Source organism: Ambystoma mexicanum, chromosome 9 (genome assembly GCF_040938575.1).
Source record: "Ambystoma mexicanum isolate Mex_15411 chromosome 9, UKY_AmexF1_1, whole genome shotgun sequence".
NCBI lineage: Eukaryota > Metazoa > Chordata > Amphibia > Caudata > Ambystomatidae > Ambystoma > Ambystoma mexicanum.
The window spans coordinates 521,787,206-521,809,930 of NC_090931.1; the positions used below are offsets into that span (position 1 = coordinate 521,787,206).

Genomic DNA, 22,725 nt, shown 5'->3' on the forward strand with positions numbered 1-22,725 from the left:
GCCGACATGCGCCGGCGGAGGCGAGGCACCAAAAGGGAAGTGAAATAAGAATTGAAAAAACAAACTGGGAGCAAGCAGAAAGCTAAACAAGTATTTGTCTTGCCTGCCAGGTCTGACACCGTCAGTGCAGAAAAAGGGATTGAGGTGAGGAGCCAGAGGGCGGGGCCTAGCTGGGGTGTGGACGCGCCCCTGCGCGCTAAACTAAATTTAAAGAGGAAGCTCAATTTTTTGCAGCCAGAATTCCAGTACCATCCCCATGTTAGGGGAACGCCCACAAGGATGGCGGAAAGGGGACGGGACGTAGGAGTACAAAGATATTGAATATTTTATGAAGTTTGTTTGTGGCCAGCTGGATACATGATCAATCCTACATGCCAATCACCATAGATGCATACCATTGAAAATGAGCCACTATTGGTATTTTCTGATGAGAAAAGACCAGTCCCATGTTATCCTCACGAAACCGGCCATAAACTTACCAATGCGCCCCTTTTATCAAAAAACAAACCACATTTAGACCAGTAAAATTAAATGTGGTTGCAATATTTTGTCTCGTCACTGCTCGGCTACATATATGCCTGGTTCCAATACTTTGTGTTACTTGAAGACATATTTTCAATTTTGTCATTTAAGAAACAATTCAATTATTTGGCACAGCAAAGAAAATAACCACTTTTTGTGCTGTTACATGCTTGGTCACATATACAAATACTGGAGCGCGTGACTGTAGTGGAGTATACAAAAAAAGTGAGGCAACTCACGGGTATGGCATCTATGCGGTTATCCTTCCAGACTTCCAAAAGCGCAATAACCATTTCTTCAAGTTCTGTGCGGGACAAAATCCCATCTCGATCCACATCGAACACCTTAAAACAAACTATTTGGAAAAAAACATACATAATGTCAGATTAAATGAGAATTAATCATTCGGGCATTTGAGCTGCTTCAGATGATTAGACCTGGATGATACAGTAACATCACTCACACTTTATAAACACTGCATCAACACGGGAGCTGGTCAGTATTTCTGATAAAGAAGAACATTTTTATTGAACAAACCACAAGACTAGCTCAATAAAATATAACTATCCATTTGTTTCGTGATAAACAAAAGAACTACTGATAAAATGGAAGACAAAAATATGTAAATACAGCTCACCAACCAGCACATTTTAAATTGATCAAGTGAACTGCATGTGCAGGACCATTTACATGTGAGCAGTCCCTACAGTGCAATTTTGATTGTTTATGTGGCTGTGTTTTAATCCAGCATGGAAATGTGGATGTACACAGGTTTCCACCCTGCTTTATGCCCAAACACAAAATCAATTGTAAATGCCACCAGCAATGCCTTTGCATTCATGATGACACTTGCATGAATATCAATGGATTCTAGTCCCCTTTTCTGCATTAGAATCAATGTATGTAGCGATGCATGTGCATTTTCTTGACAGAGCTATGGTAGGGAGATGCAGGCTTCAAAGGGGTAGTTGGCTCAGAAATTGTATTGTCCCAATCGATCAGGGCATGCGTTTTCGATCGTATATCGATCCATCTTAAAAGAAAATTCCTAATCACCTTACCTTTGTTTTCCTCATTTTCATACCGGCGAAAAAGCGCCTGCCTGGGCACTGCAATCCTGTGGAAATTATATCTATTGATCCATTGCTCTAAGTTCAAGTGCCCTCGTGGCACTAAATCATATCACCCGCCCCTCAAGCAGTCATCACTTGTCATAACGATATGCTCCACCTATTTTAATTACGTTGAAGGCCAGCATCGCCAAACGTACACTGACATCACCATCATCATAACGTTATCGAACGCAGAACGCGGAACATAAACAGACACATCGCCCTAGTTGGCGAGATATTTCGTTCTTCCCACTAAAAGGTTGAAAAACGTATAGTCAGAATAAAACTGTGATAATCAGAATGGTATCAAGTACTTTTATTTTAGTTAAAACGGTGAAAGGAGGAGATTATGTCCATGAAAACATATTACAATGCTGATTTCTTTCATCGATCGATTAATCCGTCTTTGTATAGTTCACTGAAAGTTTTTTTTTTCGATCGACGTACAATGTGATACCTTAGTGAGAATGATGGAATGGTTTCAGATCGAAATGCAACACTTTCACATCAGCATGTTTTCATAATCTATAAGCTGCCATATTGCTCGTTGTTACTGCAACTGCAAAAGGACAGATTGTTGTCGGGCTATCGTCTCAGATCATTCTAATTAACAATGCGTTGTTCACTAGTATTGTCCAATTCCGATTGAAGAAGCCGTCCACAGGAAGCGTCACTTCATAACATGCGCACATTGAGATGATGTAACCGTAAAATCGAGAATTAAAAAATAAACTTAAAAAAGAAATTGTGTACACAATTTTTATTATAATATACACAGTAAATAAATAGGTCAACTATGATTTCAAGTTATAATTATTTATTTGTATTTATTTTATTTTTTTGCATTTATTTCATCGCACAAAGCCCATAGGCATCTAGGCACTAGTAACAAAAAGTGCATAGTACATTAGTAAAGTGAATGCATACATATATGTTTGCAGACAGAATAGGTATGAGCACACAGACTGGCAAAGCCACACCTCATGGTACTGGGGGCATCATCAGGCATGCAGACTGGCATTTGAGTCGAAAGAGTTGTGGGTCCACAGACTGGCTACATCAGGCATGCAATTTCTGGTAGGTGAAATACAACATCAAGTATGCAGTTGTAGGTAATGCAGGTGCATGGGTTAAGCAGTACAAAGCTGTATAGACAACAAAACAGGTGGATTGTAAATAGATTACATGTACAGTGCTAGTAGCCATATGTGGAGAGGAAGGGGCTAACCTGGTCAGTACAGAAGGCAGTGCGATACCGAGAGACAGTGGAGGCGGCGACACTCGAGTGCTAAACACAGCCTCGCTCCGAAGCCATTGGGAAGTGTTTGCTGGTTTCACGAACCAGAGAGAGCTCCCAGATGGAGGCACACAGCCCTTAGACATATGGTGGGCCGGCATGCAGGACGCTTAGGAGATGAATAGGAACGGTGGTGAAATAAGTCAATGAGCATAAACCGGAAAGCTTCACACTGTATGACAGGGGGGTACGTCGGCAGAGCCAGCGAAGGCCAATAATGACCGTAGGAGACAGTGCTCTGGGCACGATTAAAGTCTGGGAGCTGCACATTCGAGAAGTGGTAGGAAACACGGGTCTTCGATGGTGAAGGGGCAAGCAGCAAGTTCAGCTAACACGTACAATGTCACTTCTTTGCGTCAAATTAAACATTCATCCATGACATGGTTAATCATATAGCATACAGCACACTTCCCATCCTCAATTGCATAATTGCTTACATTGTGCTTTGAGTGTCTATTCTCTCTGTCACGGGAGGCGAATGCTTCAAAATACAGGTTTCAGAAATAGAAACTGCACTATGCTCTGTCGGCTTTTAACATAGCTTGAATCTTATACATTCTTTGTGGATATTCGCAACATTGTGTCCTTGAAGTTGCTAGTGTGGTGGATTCAAAGCCAAAATAACAATGAGACCCTTCATGCAGTGTTTACAGCGAGTTTTGTTTATGCAGGTACGCATCCAACAAAAATGAAAAATATTCTTGGGAAGCTGTGCACTGAAACCTAATTAAATATTTCCAGGATTCCGCATACACAAATATTTACTAGCATTTTAATGGTAAAAACGCACCTAGTGACATTTACGGATTGTTTCCCAGATGCGCCGAGTCCAGGTGCAGATAGGACTCGGTGGATCTGGAAGTGGACACAAAGGGTGTGAAAGTTTGGACAAATGTGCTATTTCGCAAACGGACGAGTGGAATGTTGCACCAAGGGCCATATATGCAATGAGCAAGTTGAAAAATAATAAACTACATCACTATAATTAATACATGTCTAGTGTGAGTTCAGTTTTGAATTACTCACTTGGCTTATGTGTGCATATATTACAGCAATCATCAAATGAAAATCAAATCAATGAAGATGAGTATTTGGAATGTGCCTATACAACCAATAGTGGTCCAAAAACAAAATGGGTCGGTAAAAAAGTGAAGTAACGAAACAATAGCAATAGATGAACACAAACTGTACTACTAGGCCCTGTCACATTCGTATCGTGCAAGTTATGTTAGCAGTGAAGGAGAGAGGGAAGGGGGTGGGTGGAGGACCAATTTATGGGCAAGTGCTGGTGGGAGACCAGTATGGTAAGTGCTATGGTGTGGTGCCATGGGAGGAGGCTACTGGCTAGGTGCTTGTGCGGTGGTGTCCTGAGGGGCGGATGCCCAGCCGCCCTGATGTAATGCGGGGGGACCAGAGACAAGTGTTGATGGTGGTGGGTGCTGGGGTCGACTGGACAGAGGGCTTGGAAGCCTGTAAGACTCACGAAGGCCGAGGCTGCTAGTAACAGCTGATGTGGGTGACCAGGAGCCAGTGGAGGGATTTTATAGCGGTAGAGATCCGGTCAGTGGGCTTCAGGCCAAGGATAAGTCTTGCATCCCTATTCTGCAATAGTTGACTGGGGCGAAGGGATGAAAGAGCAGGATTCTTTAAGAGGCTCTTGCACTAGTCCACTCAAGAAAGGGCCAGAGCTCTGAAGAAATTGACCTTCTGGGAGAAGATGAGGAAAAGGAGAATGCATTGAAGGAGGCAAAGTTAAAATGATGTCTTCTTGGAAATGTCCAAGATGTCAGGGTTGAATGAGAGAGAGTAGACTTAGATCACAGAAAGACTTTTGGCCTCACTAGATTGTGATGGTAGAGTAGGGCAGACAGAGTGCTGGAGGCAAGCATGGTGCATGGTCCATGGTCCTCAAATCGGAAGTATCTCTGTTTTACTGGCATCAAGACAAAGATCATTGGCACAACCAGGACAATGAAGGAAAATGACAAATTAAACAAGACAACAACACTCCTGCTACTACTCGTGACATTTGGAACGTGAAAGTGTATAGAGTGAGGGAAGAGAAAAAGGCTTGGGGTGAATTGATAGGGGAACCAAAGGGGGGGGGGGTCTGCAATGGAGCCTGTTTAGGAGACAGCATGTTAATTAAAAAGCTGCGACAGCCCAGGGAGGGGATACCAGCCGCCAGACCAGTAAGTACAAACATTACCTGATACAGCTACACAGGCAGGAGAGTGTCCGAAGGCAAGTGCAGGGGTGCCGGATGCTGGAGTTGATTGGACAGAAGGTCATGAACCGGTAGGACTCATAAAGGTACCTGGTTGCCAATCTCAGCGAATGAGGGGAGTCAGCACGTAAGGGAGATAGGGAAGGAAGAGGAGAAGAGGATATTCTTGAGAAGCTGACAGAACTTGAGATCTGGTTCAAGACGGAGAGGGAGAGGGGGGCTGTTTCAATGGAGGGTGCTAACAGAGGAAACATCTGCCACCAACTCTATACTTGGAGAAGCTTTTGACCAACACAGAGTTAGAGTCGGAGGATCCAAGGGATATAGACGGAGAGCATTTAGTAAGAGCCAGTGGCAGGTATCATGTCCACAGGGCCCAAGCCCCAGACAGATTTTGGTATTATGTAGAGGGATAGGAACTTGATCCTTGCAGCAAGCTTAAGACAGTGGAGAAATGTTAGGGTCGGAGAGATACAGTCCCTGTGCTTGATGCCAAGGATAAGTCGTGCAGCCCTATTCCAGGTTATTTTGAGGGGTAGTATAGAGCTAGAGGGTACATTAAGGAATAGGTTGTTGCAGTAGTCCAGCGTGGAGAGGAACAGAGCTATAGAGACATTGAGCTTCTGGGGGAAGGCGAGGAAAGGTGAGAATCCCTCCAATGAGGCGAAGGTGAAAGTGGGCCTTCTTGGCAAGGTCCAAGATATGAGGAGTGAAGGAAAGACGAGTCAAACACCCCCCCAAGATTTCTGCTTCAGAGGAAGGAGAGGTAGGATAAGACACAGAGTGGTCCAAGCGCAGGGGGGAATCAAGCGACTGCAGTCCCAAGAGGATTGATCTCAATCTAGCAATGAAACAGAGATCATTAGGGGTGCACCATGACTGGATCATCTTGTATTCGGATGTGGAAATGCAATTAGGGGTAGTGCAGTGGATGGGAATAAAAGGAGCACAGAAGTGGACAAGTGCTGGAGGAGGGCCTGGGAGGAAAGTGCTAAGGGGAGCAAAGGAGGAGTCTCACAAGGGTGGTATGATACACTAAGCAAGGGCCCACAGGGCAGTGCAGTGGGGGGTGGAGGAGTGCTGGAAATGACTGGGAGGAAGGGCCAGGGATGATGTAACATTCCCGTGGGGTCAGGCCACCTGTCACAGCAGCAGTGGGCTGATTTGCAGTGAAGGCAAAGAAGTAAAGAGGTAAAGCAGAGAATAGTTTTGAGCACTTTCTGGAATTAAAGGAGGTGCAGCGTAAGTCGGATGGTGGCTGGGAGGTCGCTTCCAAAGGGAAGGCACTATCTGAGGAGAGAGACCTGCACCCAACTCTGTGCAACCTGGTAGATTTAAAAAAATTCCAAACAATGTGTAAACGGTTCAAACAGGTGTAATTTACATTAAAAAAGGAATTGTGAAGAGCGACGCACATCATTTGAATCTTGAAGTCAACCTTTCAACAAGTTCAAGTTAGGGAGGGCACACCTTGTTGGCAAGGTTATGTGTCATAGACTGGGGCCGGGGAACAAAGTAAGGAGCTATTCCATGCATTAGTATGGCCAGCTCATTCAATGTCAGATCTTTTACAAAATCAAAATCCATCGGCTGGAAGATTGGGTTTGCCACACGCTGTTTGCTTCTTTTTGCAAACTCCTTGTTGTAAAGGAGATCCCTGAAAGTTCTGGCAGTTTTTGAATGTTCCCTGCCAACTTTCTCATGTGCAAGTACAGCTAGTCTTGTTCTGGCATACATACCGTCTATTGAAAAATGCCACCATTTAGGCCTGTACTTTAGGCACATATTATGGCAAACCTCCAAATCTCCTGTGTGGCAGAATTCAGTGAATTGCCTCATGTCTCTGGAAAGCAGTTTGTCATAGACAATCTTCTCGAGTGCTGTGTGAGCAGGGGAGCCTGGCACCAACCACCTTTTCTTACGCTCATGGTCAATGATCCATGTGAACATTCTTGGAAATGTTAGTTTGCTTCCCACAAGTGTTTGTTTGAACAATGGTGCATCAATGAACGCCATGTTTGGAGCAGCATATCTGCTGATCCATCACAGGTTTTAGAGCTACACCAAAGATGGTTTCTGATAGAATGTGACCAACTTAAAATGTTTTCAGTAGCCCTTTTGTACCAGCAGCTGTGACTTCAAGAAATGAATTTTGCAACGTGCCATAGACTGATGCTGTGTGTGTGTGGGAACTGCTCTCGCATGGCCTTGGCTATTGAATCGTGACTGTCAGTGGCTATTAGGTCAACTTGCATTCCTCTGGACTGCAGAAGTTCAATGGATTTAATAAACCCATATTTTTCCATTGCAACCGAAGATCTACATTCAGACACTTGCACCACAACTAAACTCACTATTCTTTTGGTTTGCATGTCTTGGAAGTAGTAAGTGCAGTGTTAAGCTGAAAACCCAGGACTGTTACACTGTGCAACACCTAAAAGCCTGAGCCTTTTCTCATGGAAAGCATAATCCAAAGATATTGGTTCCTCTGTCCATGCATGACTAATAGCTGGGTACAAGAATTTCTTCGATATCTATAGTATTGTTTTTGTTAAGGAACTCAAGTCCCACAAATGTACAGAAACTTGCAATTTTGTTGAACGTTGATCCGCTAAACAGCAAAGCATCTGAACAAAGTAAATTTCCAGCAGGCACTTTTCCAAGTATAGTTTGAGCAGACCATGCAAATGTGTTATGGTTCTGTACACAGCTACCCTTGAGCTTTACGTTTGTGACTTGAACTACACAAGTAAAGTTAACCAATGGCTCCCCATAAACCCTACAAAGTAATTTATAATCACAACTTATAATTTTCATAATCTCATCCAGGCAGCAGTCTAATACAATGGGGGTCATCACAAGTTCGGCGGTAACCCTTAAATGTGGTGGTAACGCTATTACCACCGCATTTAAGGGTCTGCCAAATCATGGGTTTGGCAGGATTTACCCCCAGCTCGGAGCTGCCTGTAAAACCACTGCGAATTTGCAGATTTTCGGTGCAGTTACTGCGCAGTAATACTGCCGACGGTAGTCACGCTGAAAATTCCCCATCGGGCCCAGTGGGGAAATTTCCGTTCCGCCAAACCCGTGATCCGGCACCAATAGCACCTGGGAGTTTGGCGGTAGCGCTATTAGTGCAGCCGTGTCCCGGCAGGTATACCACCGGAATACCGCCCAACTCGTGATGAGGCCCAATGTATTTTGCCTACCGCAACTGCCAATTGTCCTGCACTACTGTGGTTTGCGATTCAATGGTGGTGGATAAGTCATCAACACTCAGAAGAGTGAAGTCCTGATCAAGAGCACAATCGTTGATCACTTGTGAAGTTGCTGGACTTATTTCGGTTTGTGAAGTTTCAGGATTTTCAAAATGTAATGGTGAAAGAGTGATCATTTCCTCTTTCTTAGATTTTAGTTTTTTAGCAGGTGTGGATTGTGTCAGTGGTTCTGCAAGCAATTCGAAAAAAGGGTCCGTTATTTCTGTGTTTTCGTGTTGCCTTACGTTTCTGTAGCAATGATCCATGGTTACTTTACATGAGTCACTGGTGACATAGTATTCAAACTCTGGGCACTGGACATATGCATCACGGCTTTGAATTTTTATAGGAGCATTCCGAGCATTAAAAAGTAGCTGCTCCCAATTGACATTGGTTTGGCAAGCCACTTTATTAGTTTGGGTTCTTGTCTGCATGTTCATGCTCCTCTTCTTCCTTGGTCTCTAATGGATGCAAAGAAACATGCTTACTGTTTTGTAGACATATATTATATTGCAATGACACCATCAAAATGTAAACTCAATATAATAGATTGTAAACAATTCATTGCGATAACATTTTATTTTATTTTTTTCCCCTACTTTTCTGTATTTTCCTTGGAACATTAGATTTTGATTTGCCAACCTCAAGACCAAGCTGAAAGCCAACATTTAGAAATTGTATAAACCATCTTATTAGATTTTAAAGCAAGATTCATATATACAAATGTACAAATAACCGATTGCATTCTTGTGAATACTATAAAAATGTAAAATATTACGTGAATGTTATAAATGTTGATGACTTCAAATTTATTAATATATTATGTATACCTCTGGGCCATGGGTATCTTTAATTTCGACCACTTCAGCAGTACATTCTTTAAACATCATTTTAATGAAAATTATCAGATTGTTAAACATTGTAATATTAAAATCATTGATCGTACAAACTACATCTTGAGACAGGTCATCTAATGATTTTTCACCTAAAAATATGGTCACTCGTAAGATTACTATGTTTGCATTAGTGTGGACATATACTAGTACACTGTGTGTAACATTTTAAAAAGACTGATTCAAAAGTGTACCTGATAACTTTCAGAGATGTCGCCAGAAGTTGGTGTGTGATAATCCTGCAAAACATTTATTAAATCATGCATTAAATATTAATTTTATAGCCATTAGATTTATAAAAAAGCTCAATGTTTATGAACAAATACTTACTCCATTCATATAGTAAGTGCAAGTGTCTATCATTCAGTAACAAATGATGCTTTTAGGAATGTTACATCCAGGTAGTTGAGATAAAGCCAGACAATTAGCAGACAGTATTGCAAATTCTAACAATAAAAGTTTAATTTAGTTCAATAAGTTTTCACTTGTCATACCTCATCCTCTAGAACGGTTGCAGTATAAGAATAGTATGTTGTTGAAGTTCTGGCCTCATCCTATAGCAAATTAATATCAAGAAAGATGTAAGAGTAAAATGAAATAAAAATTGTAACTTAAAATAATGATGGACAATGTTTACATTGAAGCCTACATTCCACAGAATTCAGGGTTGTTATACACTGAAACAATTACATATTTTGAATAGTCACATCCGAAGGACTGTTAGTAAAAAAAACACTTGGATGTGGAGTGCCGTGATGTTTACTAAGGAATAGTGGTACATCTACAATCTATACCCTTTTATTGATACATATATTTACACCATTTTTAAATGGACAATGTTCATTGGGATTATAAACTGCATCACATACAAAGGGAGAATGTAAGTTTATGTGCAAGTCACTCGTCCTCACCATGTGGATGTTGAAAGTGTGTGTGGTTTACTCCATGGTATCGCTCTGTACTTCCATCAGTGTCACCTACGTAAAGACAGACATGCTGATGAACACATTGAACAATATTAACTTTTAGCAAAAGATGCAATCTACGTTTTTTTAGAAGCTGCACATTGAACTGAACTATCAGTGTATACATGACCTCGGTATTAAGTGACCCATTGTAATAATTGTTTAAAATGTCATTGTGGCCTTTGTTTCTTTGACAAATACATCAAGGTTATTGAGCTAATGCTTCTCAATGTGCAGATGGTATTGCAAAGTAACAAATTAAATAAAAAGATAAATTATCACTTGTCATACCATACCTCATCATCCAGAATGGTTTTTGCACAAGAACAATGCGTTGTTGAAGTTAGTCTCCACCTATATCAACATAATAGCAATAAAAGACGCAGAAGGAAAATATAAAACAAAAGTTAAACTTAAAAAAAATCCTGATGAACAATATATAAATTGAAGCCTACATGCTACTTCGACAGAATTCGGGGTTGCTATGCACTGAAACAGATGCATCACTTGGAATGGTTTATGTGAAGTATATCTTTCAAAAAATTACTTGAATGCGGGTGCGGTGGCTGTAGACTCAGGACTAGAGTTAGATCTACAATGTATATCCTTAAAATGATACATATATTAACACCATTCGTAAATATACAATGTACATTTGTATTATGACTTATACAACTAGAAACATTTGGATGTTTGACCTGCCTGTGGTTTCCTCCATGGTAACGGACTGTACTGCCGTTAGTGCCGTCTACGCAAAGACAGAGATGCTAATGAACACATTTAACAAACTAACCAATTGTGAAAAACACTGTTTTTAAAAAAAAAGGCTCTCATTGCTCTGAACTATTAATGTATCCGTAAACAAGGTATACACAAAGTAATCTACAGATATAAATGTATAAAACACAAAACACTGTGCAACAATAGTAACTTGTGCAGTAAAATATAAATATAAGTAGTCATTTAAAATTACATATTCCTTTTGTTACCTGTTCACATACCATTTCAATGTATTGGATGATCGTTTGGAAAACACAAATTGTACAAAATAGTGCAATACATTACAATAATCGGGCCCCAATAAATTACGCAACGGGTTCAGCGTGTGCTCAAATTCAGTAGGAACAGCATTGGGGATTAATTTGCGATGGAGTCTGGGACAACCCTTTTTAGTGAACTTGGACGGTTCGTACATTTTTTCAGAGAAGTGCACGCTGCAGACACGCACTCGATGGCCCCTCACATCAGCCAAGACATCTTTGGCTCTACTTTCAATCTCGAACATTGGAAAGCCGCAGTTTGACAGCCATATTTTTACTAAATGTATATCTCTCAGAAAGACATGCAGGACTGTACTTTCACTTTTAGCATGGCTAACGCTGTGGCATCCAAACATGATACATGAAGGCATTTTTGGATTGTCCTTATGATTTGTTAATAAAAATGTTAAGGACACCAATCGGGCGTCACACACTGGACCAGGACACTTGGTTTTAGCCTGGTATGTGGTGTTCAATAGGAATGCTTTTTCTTTAATTTCAATGAATTCAAATTGAGCCGATACCGGACCCGTCTCACACCCCCTTTTACAAATACCCTGGGTCTCAATGGACCATGAACCAGGCCGGTTGGTGAAAATACAATATTTATTTTGAAAGTTCACAAAAATCACACAAATTTTAATAGTGGGCAGCAATCACCAATGGGGAGATAATGACAATGGAAATGGAAGCAATGCACTTGGTTAACCTTCTAATAGAACATATCCAAAGCACAATTTAATAGGAGCACTTTTTGAATTCGGACTTCCTTCGCAAAATAAGAGGGAAAAAGAGCGATTTTAAACCCTTTGTAATAGCATGAAATGACACTGGGAAATTGACAAATAATTAATGTGTGGTTAAATCTTTGAGACAAATATGGCTTATCACGACAACAGTAATGCATAAACCCTAGCAATCGCAAGGCAAGGGATCAACAAGAAGCATACAATTCAAAATCAAGTGGAAAATTAGAACATGCTGCAGCCGAATGACACGTTGGAAAGTTGCAATTTTCTCAATTCCCGTTTAAAATGACAAACGAATTTGAGGAAAAACAGGTGAAATACTTGAATTCTCAATGCAGTCTCTGGCCTAGGGGATAGATATATATCACAGGGACAATATAGAGCAGAAAATAGGTCTCTAGCTGGTGAATTGAGAGAGATTTGGAAGGTAGAGTGAGGTTCGTTTTTAGGAAAATATAGCAGTGAAAAAGAGAAAATCGGTTTTCAAAGTGAAAGGCAAATTCTACTTAAACTATATTTAATGGCTAAGAAAAGAGGAATGTAACCCTTCACACAGTGTAGCCCTTTTCTTTAGGGAAAATTAATTTTTTAATCAAAATATCGCTAATGACTTATGATCCATGCAGAACAAAAGGAAAATAGGAAAGTGGTGCTAACGCTGGGAAATTCAATGACAGGGTGCACAGAGAATTTTAACAAGTTACCACGGTAGGGATAGAAACGTTTAGAGAGTGGAACAAAGACAACCAGGTCAAGATGGGGTAGGCTATGTGTTTTGGGATGTGGGATACTCACAGTTCGTGCTTGGGTTTGGCAATTTTGGAACAGTCAACGGGGTTCTGGTCACTGCACCGCTTGGGTCACCAGGTAGCAGACTCTCCTGGCAAAAGACAGCTGGGAAAAGGTCTGGCCACCAGATGGCAAGTACAGCTGGGCAATTTGGGTCACTGGATGGTACAGGTAGTGGACAAGCCAGTCTGGTCTCAGGATGCTAAGGTACCACAGGCTTTCCCCTTTTTAATGGGATTTCAGTGGGATTTTCTTAATTTAGGCCTTTGCTGGGATGGTCAACAATGCTTTGGTCTTGCAGTGGAGTCTGGAATCAGCTATGCTTTAGCTTTGCAGTGGGATCTGGCGTCTGGCAGGATGAATGTGGAAGATCAGGAACACAGGTGCTGGAAATTCAGGAGCGAGTCTGTCTGGAGCTCTGTCAACCACTCTTATTTATAGATGGTGCATGGTGACACCACAGAATTATTGGTGGGCAGAACTGAGCTAGGCCTACCTCCAAGAAGTGGATAGGACAATCAATGTTGGTTGCCTCCTCAAGGAGGAGTCCAAGTTTATGAGGTTGCATTTTATGAGGTAAAAAGCCATCCCACGGTCCTTTTTGCCAAAAATCAGTCATAACCTAATTTACACATTTATACATTTGTGGCCCTTTAAACAATCACATGGCAGATTACATATTGTAGGTAGAGCATAGCAGTCCAATCCTCACGGTTGTGGGACCTTGTTTCGCCCTTCTACCAGCTTTCTGCACTTTTCAGTGAGAATTATATCACTTAAAATTCTATAACTTTATACATGGGTGTGGATTATCATTAGGCATGTTAAGTATTAAAATTCACAATGGCATCATGGATACTTTCCTTATAATACCCAATTCTCTGCCATTTCTATTCCCCATGTGTCAGTGAAGTCTATGACGTCTTAAATGAAAGCCCATAAAATCACATTTAAACTGTTAACTTTTCACATTTTTGCAAAGTCCTGGGGCAAAGATAAAAGTCTTACAAGTTTTATTTATAAAATAGTCTTTGGAAACAAATGTTCAGCATAAACGGGCATAGCTTCGAAGCTACCCCCTCAATCCAGGGTTGTCACAGAGATTTCCTTTGAAGCTTCCTGTAGAAGTCACGAGTAGGTGTGATTTTTCACTTCACACATCCGTGTCCTGGAAGTTCCATTGTAAGATGGCTCAGCCCAGACCCAAGTCTGATTAGTATGTGAAGTTTCTTTGTCTTGGTCAGTCAGTTTTCCAACCTAGCAATTATCACTTTCGTTCCCTGGAAGTGTATGGTGGTTCCCTTTTGGGGGAAGCCTTAGCTCTGCCAACAGGAATAACCTGTTTTGGGAGCTTGCAAAATCCAGCCCATGCAGTTTAACAGTTTTATTTTTCTTTTATTTTGTGCTGAATCAAAACAAACCTGTTGAATAAACAGCCCATATATATTCCACAGTAACAAATCCCTTTACATTGCTAGGCACAGACAAGTTTTTGTTCCACATGGTCCTTTTTTTAAAAACTGCCATTTTTCTTTCTGGTTTGCACAAGCCCATTGTGACACGTGGTGAATGTTGCTGGGATTTATCATCCATCTACTTCCCAATATTGTTCGGTAGCTCAAGTCAGCTTGTTTTACACAACAGTCTGTACAAGGCAAAAGTCTTCATGAAATTGACATGTGCACAGAGAGCTATGATTTTCTTTTCAAGAAGTGATTTTTGACATTTGGTAGCAAAATTTAAGCATTTCCCGTGTAGATGAAGGAAAGCTTTTGTTGATTTTCTCAGGTTTGGCTGGCCCAGCCTGTCTTTCAGGAATAAGGATCTTTTCTGATGGAGCACAATGTGAATATCTAGGCATGACAGGGTCTTCTTGATAAAGGTAGTGTGATGAAGAACAGGGACAAATAGCATCAGAGCGGCATCATTTTAAAGGTGAAATATTCCCTTTTTCAATGGGAATTTTGGGCTTGAAGCAAAACAGCTCTACTTTTTCACCCCATGTCTTTAAGACAAACAAGAACACCCCCAGTAGCCTTTCTCGGGGTGCTCCATGTTCCATCTTGCCCAATGGCACTTGGCAAAACAGTGCAGCCATCCTTTGGTCACTGCAAAACACAGTTTGGGTGCAATGGTGCTCACAGGAGCCAGCACAGCTATTTTGCTGGTTCTGCTGAAGTGCAGCTTGGTGACGTGGGGAAGTGCTGCTGAGTGGGTAAATATATCCCACAAACCCAACAAAAATTCAATGTCAAAATAATGTGACACTGAGTACTATGGCAAACAAACTGAGAACATGTCCTACTAAAAATATTAGATTTGGAAGCAACTGAGTAATGGTATGTGATATGAGGATTAGATATGTCAATTATAATGTGCATGGACAGACGCGTTTTGTAGGAGCCACAAGAGACAGGAGGGAAGATGGGGGAAGGTGAGAAACAATCCTACAAGGGCTTGTGTCATTCGGATCGTGTAAGTGTGACAACGTGAGGTGCATGGTGAAGGGAGAGCTGTGTTTTGTGGGGATGGAGACCCTTTCTGGGGAAACAGAAGACGAGGAAGGGGATCTTCGACGTCTCTTCTTTGAGTGTCTTGATCTCGACGAATGGTGGGAGCTACTTCGAGATCTAGAATGGGAATGTTTTCGACAGCGAGGGGACGAATGCCTCGACCGAAGAAACTTTCGAGGAGGTTTTGACTGATTTACCTCTCTCGAGCTTCCCCTTGCACTCCTTCAAGGCTTTCGCCGTCATGGACATGCAGTCCTCACACTCCGAACAATGGTGCTTGGCTCCCAAGCACCACAAGCAGATCCTGTGTGGATCCGTTATCGTCATTTTTTTACCGCAGTCTCGACATTCTTTGAAGCCGGATCGCGCCGTTGTCGGTTCCGATGAAGATGCCATTGAGAACGAGTTGGAATATTCGAGTAGATGTAGATTGGATTATCTGACTGAACTGAGCAACGATGCTCCGTGGCCCCATGAAGCACAGAAAAACGGAACTGAGCAACGGACGCCGTGCGTGGCTATTTATGGGCATGGTGACCTCGGCGCCGATATGGTGGCCTTCGAGGGACGTCGACGCGCAGTGCCCTCTACAGAAAAAAAATTCCGAGGCCAGCAAGCTGGAAACGTATTATCAAAGATAAGGAATACATCGGAGGACACAATCCCTTCGAAATAATGAAACGTGTTCTGTCACAGTGCAGAAAGCTGCCGCATGGTAACGATTTCCATACAGTTTCTGCACACATAGGCTGGATGTCACATACATTTTACTCTCTTGAAATCACATTCACTCTCAAAGTTTAAAAATAAATAGTAAAATACTCCCACCTCAAAATCTTATCTGGAGCACTGCTGCCAACAATTCGGGAATCCTTCTAGAAGGCTCTGTGTTCTGTTTGAAAATGTTCCCGGTTTGTTTTTGTAGCCCTGTGAAATTCTTTTGAAACAGTAAAAAATGCAGTGTGTGTCAATCTCTCTGGCTCTAAAGGTTGTGTGGAGAACATATGTCCTTCCTCTGGACTCTTTCGCAACCTTTTCGACTGTCTCTCACTGTCTATTCTGCCCTCTGGCCTGACTCACTCTGCAGGGCACACTCTGGATGTTCTGATCTCCTCAGACCTTCCCCTTTCTATCACTCTCACCACTCCTCTCTCCTGGAGTGATCACTTATCCTTTCCTCCCAGCTCACCCTCTCTACCCCTCAGGCCAAGCCAACTCCATCACTGCTACCCACCTTCTCGGTCATCCGACCCATGAAGCGTGTGTCAGTTGAGGCTTTCGCCGCCACTTTTTCACCCCCTCCCCCTTCGGCTGACTCACACTCTGACACAGCCCTTTCCATGCTCGACTCTGCTATATCTGATACTCTCGATGTTCTTGCCACTGTCATGAGGATCCGCCTTAAACCCAAAGCCAAGTGCAACTCCTGGTGGAACTCAACCTAGTCACCCTTAAACGCAAACCTAGACACCCGTGCAGCACACCCGCAAAAAAAAAACCAACAATCCCCAAAAACGGGGGCTGCAGGGGGTTCCCCCACAACACCCCGCTCACTATATTTCACAGTATAGTGAGTGGGGGTTGCAGGGAAAACCCCTGCAGCCCTGGTAGTATGCAAGTGTGTTCAAAGGTGCGAACTTTTGGTAGTTACTTGGATCACTTAGAATCAATCCATGTTAATGCCATCTGGAAAAGCTGAAACCGCATGCTCCCTGCGACCAAATGCAATTCCCATCTGACTGTTTGATACGTTTCAAAAGGGACTCAAGGTGGAGTGCAAATAAAAGAGGAGAAAGCAGGCCTCCTTGTTCATTACCTCTGTTGAGAGTAATCTTACTGGACATATCTTCAGTTATTTGCAATCTAATCGAAGGGGAGACAGTTTGCCTGTATCATTCGTCAAAATTGATCACCAAACCCCATGCGTTTCAGAACTACAAACACAAAGGACCACTCCACGTGATCAAACGCCTTCCCCGCATGAAGCGAGAGAAGGATCGCAGGCGATGTTCCTTTTCACACCATGTTTTCCATAAAGTGAACAACTCTAGTTATATTATCAAAAGTTTGGCATCCTCGTAGAAAACAAAACTGGTCTGGGTGGGAGGGAGGGAGTTGTCAACTCTGGAGGAAGAGGGTCCAGTCTATTGGCTAGAATCTTTGTATATATTTTAACATCAATATTGATTAAAGCCATCAGCTGGTGCAACACTTATGTGGGTTGTGGATAAGGGCTACCTTAGCTTCCTCCATTGTAGCAGTGATATGACCAGAGGTACAGAATGAATTAAACAAGGTGTTCAAAGAGGGGGACCAGTAAATCCACAAACTTCATATAAAAGAGGGCTGGGACGCTACCATGTCCCAGATCCTTGGTTAAGGGGAAGCCTTTTTATGACCTCCCGAACTTCCATCTTAGTAATTTTGGCCTCTAAACTTTCCCTATCAGCACTGTGAATCCGAGGTATGGGAATTTGTTTGAGATATTCTAGTTGATTCTCCTCCATCAGGTGATCAGACTCATAAAGCTCATGTTTGGTGAACATCTCTGCTAGGTCTTCGGATCGGAAATTGCATGACCCTGCCCATCAACCAGCATCTTCATCATCCTAGCACCTCTATGCTCTCAATGGGTCTTGGCAAATAACTGTCTGACTTGTTAGCTTTTATAGAAAAGCCTTGCTTAGTCTATAAGAGTGCCTTTTCAGCTCTCCAATCCCTAATCAGTTCAAGTTGACCCACTAGCCCTCTTAAGATTCTCAGGTTCGAATAGAGGGATTTTTCTCCGAGGGCCTCTGCTGTTCCTTGAATTTTATCTCAACGTCTTGTTCCAGCGCTCTCAATTGCTAACCTCTCTGAGCTTTCACAGAAATCAGCTACCCCCGTTAACTGCCTTAAACGCATCCCAAATAACCCTCCTGAGGTTTGCAACCGCTGGGTTTTCCTCAGAGAACTGTTCAATCCTTTCCCTTAACCTTTCAACCTGTGCTTCATCCCTGAGCAGCTCAATCGGGAAACCCCACTTCCATATCCCGCTTCTTGGTACTAATATATCAAACTTTACAGTATTAGCCTTGTGGTCCGAGAGTGCTATTGTGCCTCGATTTCCCTTACTTTCCCTAGCAATGGTGCTGTAATCCAGACAATCTATCCTCCAATGCAACCCATGGACCCTGGAGTAAAAAGTGTAATCCTGCTCTTGTCTATGTACTTCCCTCCAGGCATCCCCGAGTGCCAACAGCTCTATAGCTTTCTTGAGGGCCATTGAAGCAGCAGCACTACCAGAGGTTCTCCCCACGCTCTTATCTATGGAGGGAGAACAAAACAGATTAAAAACATGCAACAATGTAACCTCCCACTCTGCAAATCTCTCTAAGAGTGTTAAGCATTCCCGCGTGAAACCGTCTTGATTAGTATTCGGCGAGTATATTGGAGCAATCATGAATCAGGTCCCGCCCCAAGTCGCTTTCAGTGCGATGAAACATCCATCCTTGTCATTTATCACCTTTCCCACCTCTGTTCGAACCGCTGCCTGATGGCCAGTGGAACTCCTGCTGGTTTAGTTTGTGCAGTAGCATGCTAAGTATGGGTATAATGTCTAAACTTCTTTGCCTGTTTTTCGCAGGAGTAAGTGGGTCTCTTGAAAGGCCACCACATCCGGTGTCTGGGTTTTTAACATGAAGCCCACCTTTCTCCTCTTCTCTGGGGAGTTCAGTCCCCTAATAATTTGGCTAAGGACCTTGAATACTATACACCCTGTGGTATTGTTTCATTTGGGCCCTTCCCGCCACGACTAAAATGCCCTCCATCCGTTCCCCCAACTCCAGGATTTACTTGTTGCCAAAGTGCTTGAGGTTAGTCCTCCTTGTTCCTTTCACAGCGAATCCCTCTAACCCCTCTCCCACCGTTCCCTTTAACTACACAAACCAAAAACTGTAAACATAAAATGTAGGGATCTAGCCCTTGTTCCCCTTCTAACATAAAATGTAGGGATCTAGCCCTTGTTCCCCTTCTATCAGTCTCCAGTCCTCCCTCCATCTGCCACCCTAGACTTTCCTTCTATGAAACCGCTTTATCCCCCATCCCCAGCAATGTTCAAGGGGAGGGGTGAGGGGGGGTTTGGGCAAGGAGCCCTTCTCGAGCCAGCTGCCACGGTGGTCCACTCCCAGCTCCTAGCCTTCCAGAGTGGTGGGTTGCCAATAAGTTCCATGTCATTCTCAGCCTCGTCTAAGTCCAAAAGCAATAGGCTCACACCTTTACTTGGGGGGACATAATGAGTCGTTGGCCTCCCTCCGACATAAACAAGAGTCCTAATGGAGAGGCCCATCTATATCCAATGTCCCTCCTCTTAAGTTCTGTTACAACCGGATTCATTTCCCTGCGATTATTTGGAAGGCACTTGCTTGAAAATCTTGGTACAATTTGACCTCTTTTTCATTTACTTGAACAGTGGTTCCTTTGCTTGCCCTCAATAAGAGGTCTTCCTTTTGCGCATAGGAAGCCAGTGCAGATAATACCACTCTCGGTCTGGCATTATGTCTGGGAGGCTTTGGGTCGATGCAAATCTCCTCAGGTGTGATGTCGACCAAAATTTCACTGGAGAGGGATTGTACACTTGGTTCCAAGTCTGTGTCTGCAATGTCTTTGGAGATGCACATGTTCCTTATATTAGAGCGTTGTGAGCGGTTCTCAAGATCTTCTGCATGAATCTCCAGGTTACATGAGACCCTGAATAAGTGCTCCAAGAGGTCGCTCTTAGTGTGGACATTCCCCAGCCAAGTCTTGTATAGCCTTCTCATTGGTATCCGTCCTTTCCCACAACTCCGCAACTTCACATTTTATCTTGCTGAAGATCCTCCCTGAAAGATTGAAATGTTATGATATGACAAGTCATTTATAACGATCCTGTAGACAAATGTTTTCTAGGCGCTACAAGACAAGGGATGGAGGGAAGACAGAGGGTGGGGTGGACCAGACAAACAAGCTTACTAGGCAAGGCATAAAATTCCATCGCAATTTGTGATAAGATAATGCTGGTTTGCCTTTTAATTTAGAAATCATGTTGCAGCAACTGCGATATGATTAATGCCACCAAGCGCAGAGCTTAAAGGCATGGTCTAGTAAAAAATGTTATTTAAAAAATAGATAGGCAACATAAAAAAAAATACTAGCATTCTCTTTTTTAAAACTTCCTATGTAAAATTTTGAGCTATTCAAGCTCAAAATTCGCAAAAGCAAGCACATGGGCGCATCCATTTTGTGAAATGGATGCCCTCCTGTGCTGGCTTTTGCTTTTTCGGCACTAATGATGGAAAAGCCAGCCAGCTGTAGTAAACAAAAGCTACCGCTGGGTCCTTTCCCTTCATTAGTGCTGTACGCTGAGGACGGGGACCTGAGACCAGAGCAGGAAAGCTGCAGTTGAATCTCGGTAAGTGCTATTTATTTTAAAAAAAAATAAAATAAGCACTAGCTGCGTTTTTTTTCTAAGTTTTCCGGGCAGCAGGAGCCCGGAAAACTTAGAAATAAAACCGCAGCTTTAAAAATGTTGTATTTATGTTTGCGGTCGCTTTTGAAGCGACTGCAAACATAAATACAACGTTATTGTGTTGGAAAACGCTGCGGTTTTTCTTTCCGAGTTTCTCAGGGTCCCAGGGGAGCACCGGAGACCCAAAGTGAAAGCCACAGCAGGCAGAAACACAACACGGTTGTGTTTACATGCTGCGTTGTTTCTCCTACAGCGGATTTCCCATTTGGGGCTCTCGGGCTCCTCGAGTAAATTTTTTACTAGACCAGGCTTTAAAGTCACAGATTACTGTGCCTTTTTATTTAAACTCTGCGCTCGGTACACTGACAGTGTGCAGGCAGCAGGCAGAAGCTCCCGGGCTGGGCTAAATACATTGCATCAATGTATGAGCCCAGCCCGGGTGCAGCGTTGAAGTCACGTGGATACAAGACTGAGACTACAGCAAGAGCACCCCTGCTCCACTGTCAGACACGGCTTCAATCCAAGGTAAGGAGTCATGCTGGGGTGCTTGGGTGGGGGGGGCTATCCTTCTGCAAGCCCCTTGTCTGCAGGCAGAGGGGGTGTCATTGCTCACTATCAGGGTCACACAAACGCTGCACTTATTTAGATAACAGCATCTGCGGTGTAAGGGCTGGGGCCTCCAGCTGGGGTCTGCGGAGAGTGATAGAGGCCCGGTGTTGCTAGCATGGTGCCCAGACAGCAGAGCTGCTATTGAAGCAGCTAGTTTGGGGCCCAAGCCAGAGTGTGCGCAAGGAGGCCGCCCAATGCGCATATTACGCCTTCCAAGTGTTTGCTCATGACTGCCCCAAGTGAAGGGCCTGGCTTGCAGTGCATGGGTACACCGTGAGCTCTCTCTATGGCAGCTTCAGGCGGTGTGCGGCTGTCCTTCTCAACTCCACCCCTCTCCTGTGCTTTGCAGTGGACCAGGAGCGATAGTATGCCCTACTCAAACGGCCTGACGTAATTAATACAGCGTGACCCGGGCTCCTTCCCATTCTCAAATGACGTCTTCCTTTCTTCCCCTACAGCGCTTTGAAAGTGCCTCTGTGTGGTCTTAAGCGCTAAGGAGGACATTTAAAATATATTCACACAAACATTCCTGCAGTATTGGTAAAAGCCGAAGCAAATAGGTCGTAACTTAAACTTTAGGGCAGTGACAGCCACTATTTTATATATGTACATTCAGTAAAAAAACATTGTTAAAGGGACGTTATGGTTAAGTTGCGCTACTAAAAAAAACTATGAAATTCAGTAAAAAAAACGTTGTTAAAGGGACGCTATGGCTCCAAGTAAAACCAAAAAACCCTTGAAATTCGCCAGTTATGGTAAGCTATGCACCCATAACTCGTGTGACACCCTGCACTGCTAAGACTAACACCCAGGATATCAAAGATGACATCACAAATGTCATTGATTCAAATGTATGCTAATTTCAAATAACTTTACCACAAAGCCAGTCCCAGGTGCACATGGCCACTTTAATCATGTGTTGTACCTTCTGATCATAGGCAGTAGCCACATTGATCGGGTCATGACCTTATACCATGACCCGACATTCTGGCCACTGCCCATGGCTACAGCCTACCCCTCAGTCACCAAAGCTATAATGCTATTTTCTTTAAACTACATTACGACACTTGTCAAATAAGAAAACACTTCCACATTTGCAAAACCATGTTTTTCGATGAGCCTTACGCAAATTTGCTGGAAATCCACCCACGTTTTATTTTTTCAAAACTGTCAAAGGAATGCACATACAACTGTCATATATGCTATGCACAAAATCTCAACAAACTTTGTAAAATCATTCGAAATCAAGGCAGAAATATTGCACCCA

The 22,725-nt window shown here is 42.9% G+C and overlaps 1 protein-coding gene across 2 annotated transcripts in view; it reads right to left on the minus strand.

The window, feature by feature from the left end:
- The window catches only part of USP32 (ubiquitin specific peptidase 32), a 3,569,419-nt gene that overhangs the window by 3,225,487 nt on the left and 321,207 nt on the right, over positions 1-22,725 (minus strand). For both annotated transcript variants that reach the window (XM_069615070.1, XM_069615069.1), the window contains exon 8: positions 762-877. In XM_069615070.1, the coding sequence (XP_069471171.1) occupies positions 762-877 (116 nt within the window). The remainder of the gene's footprint in view (positions 1-761; positions 878-22,725) is intronic.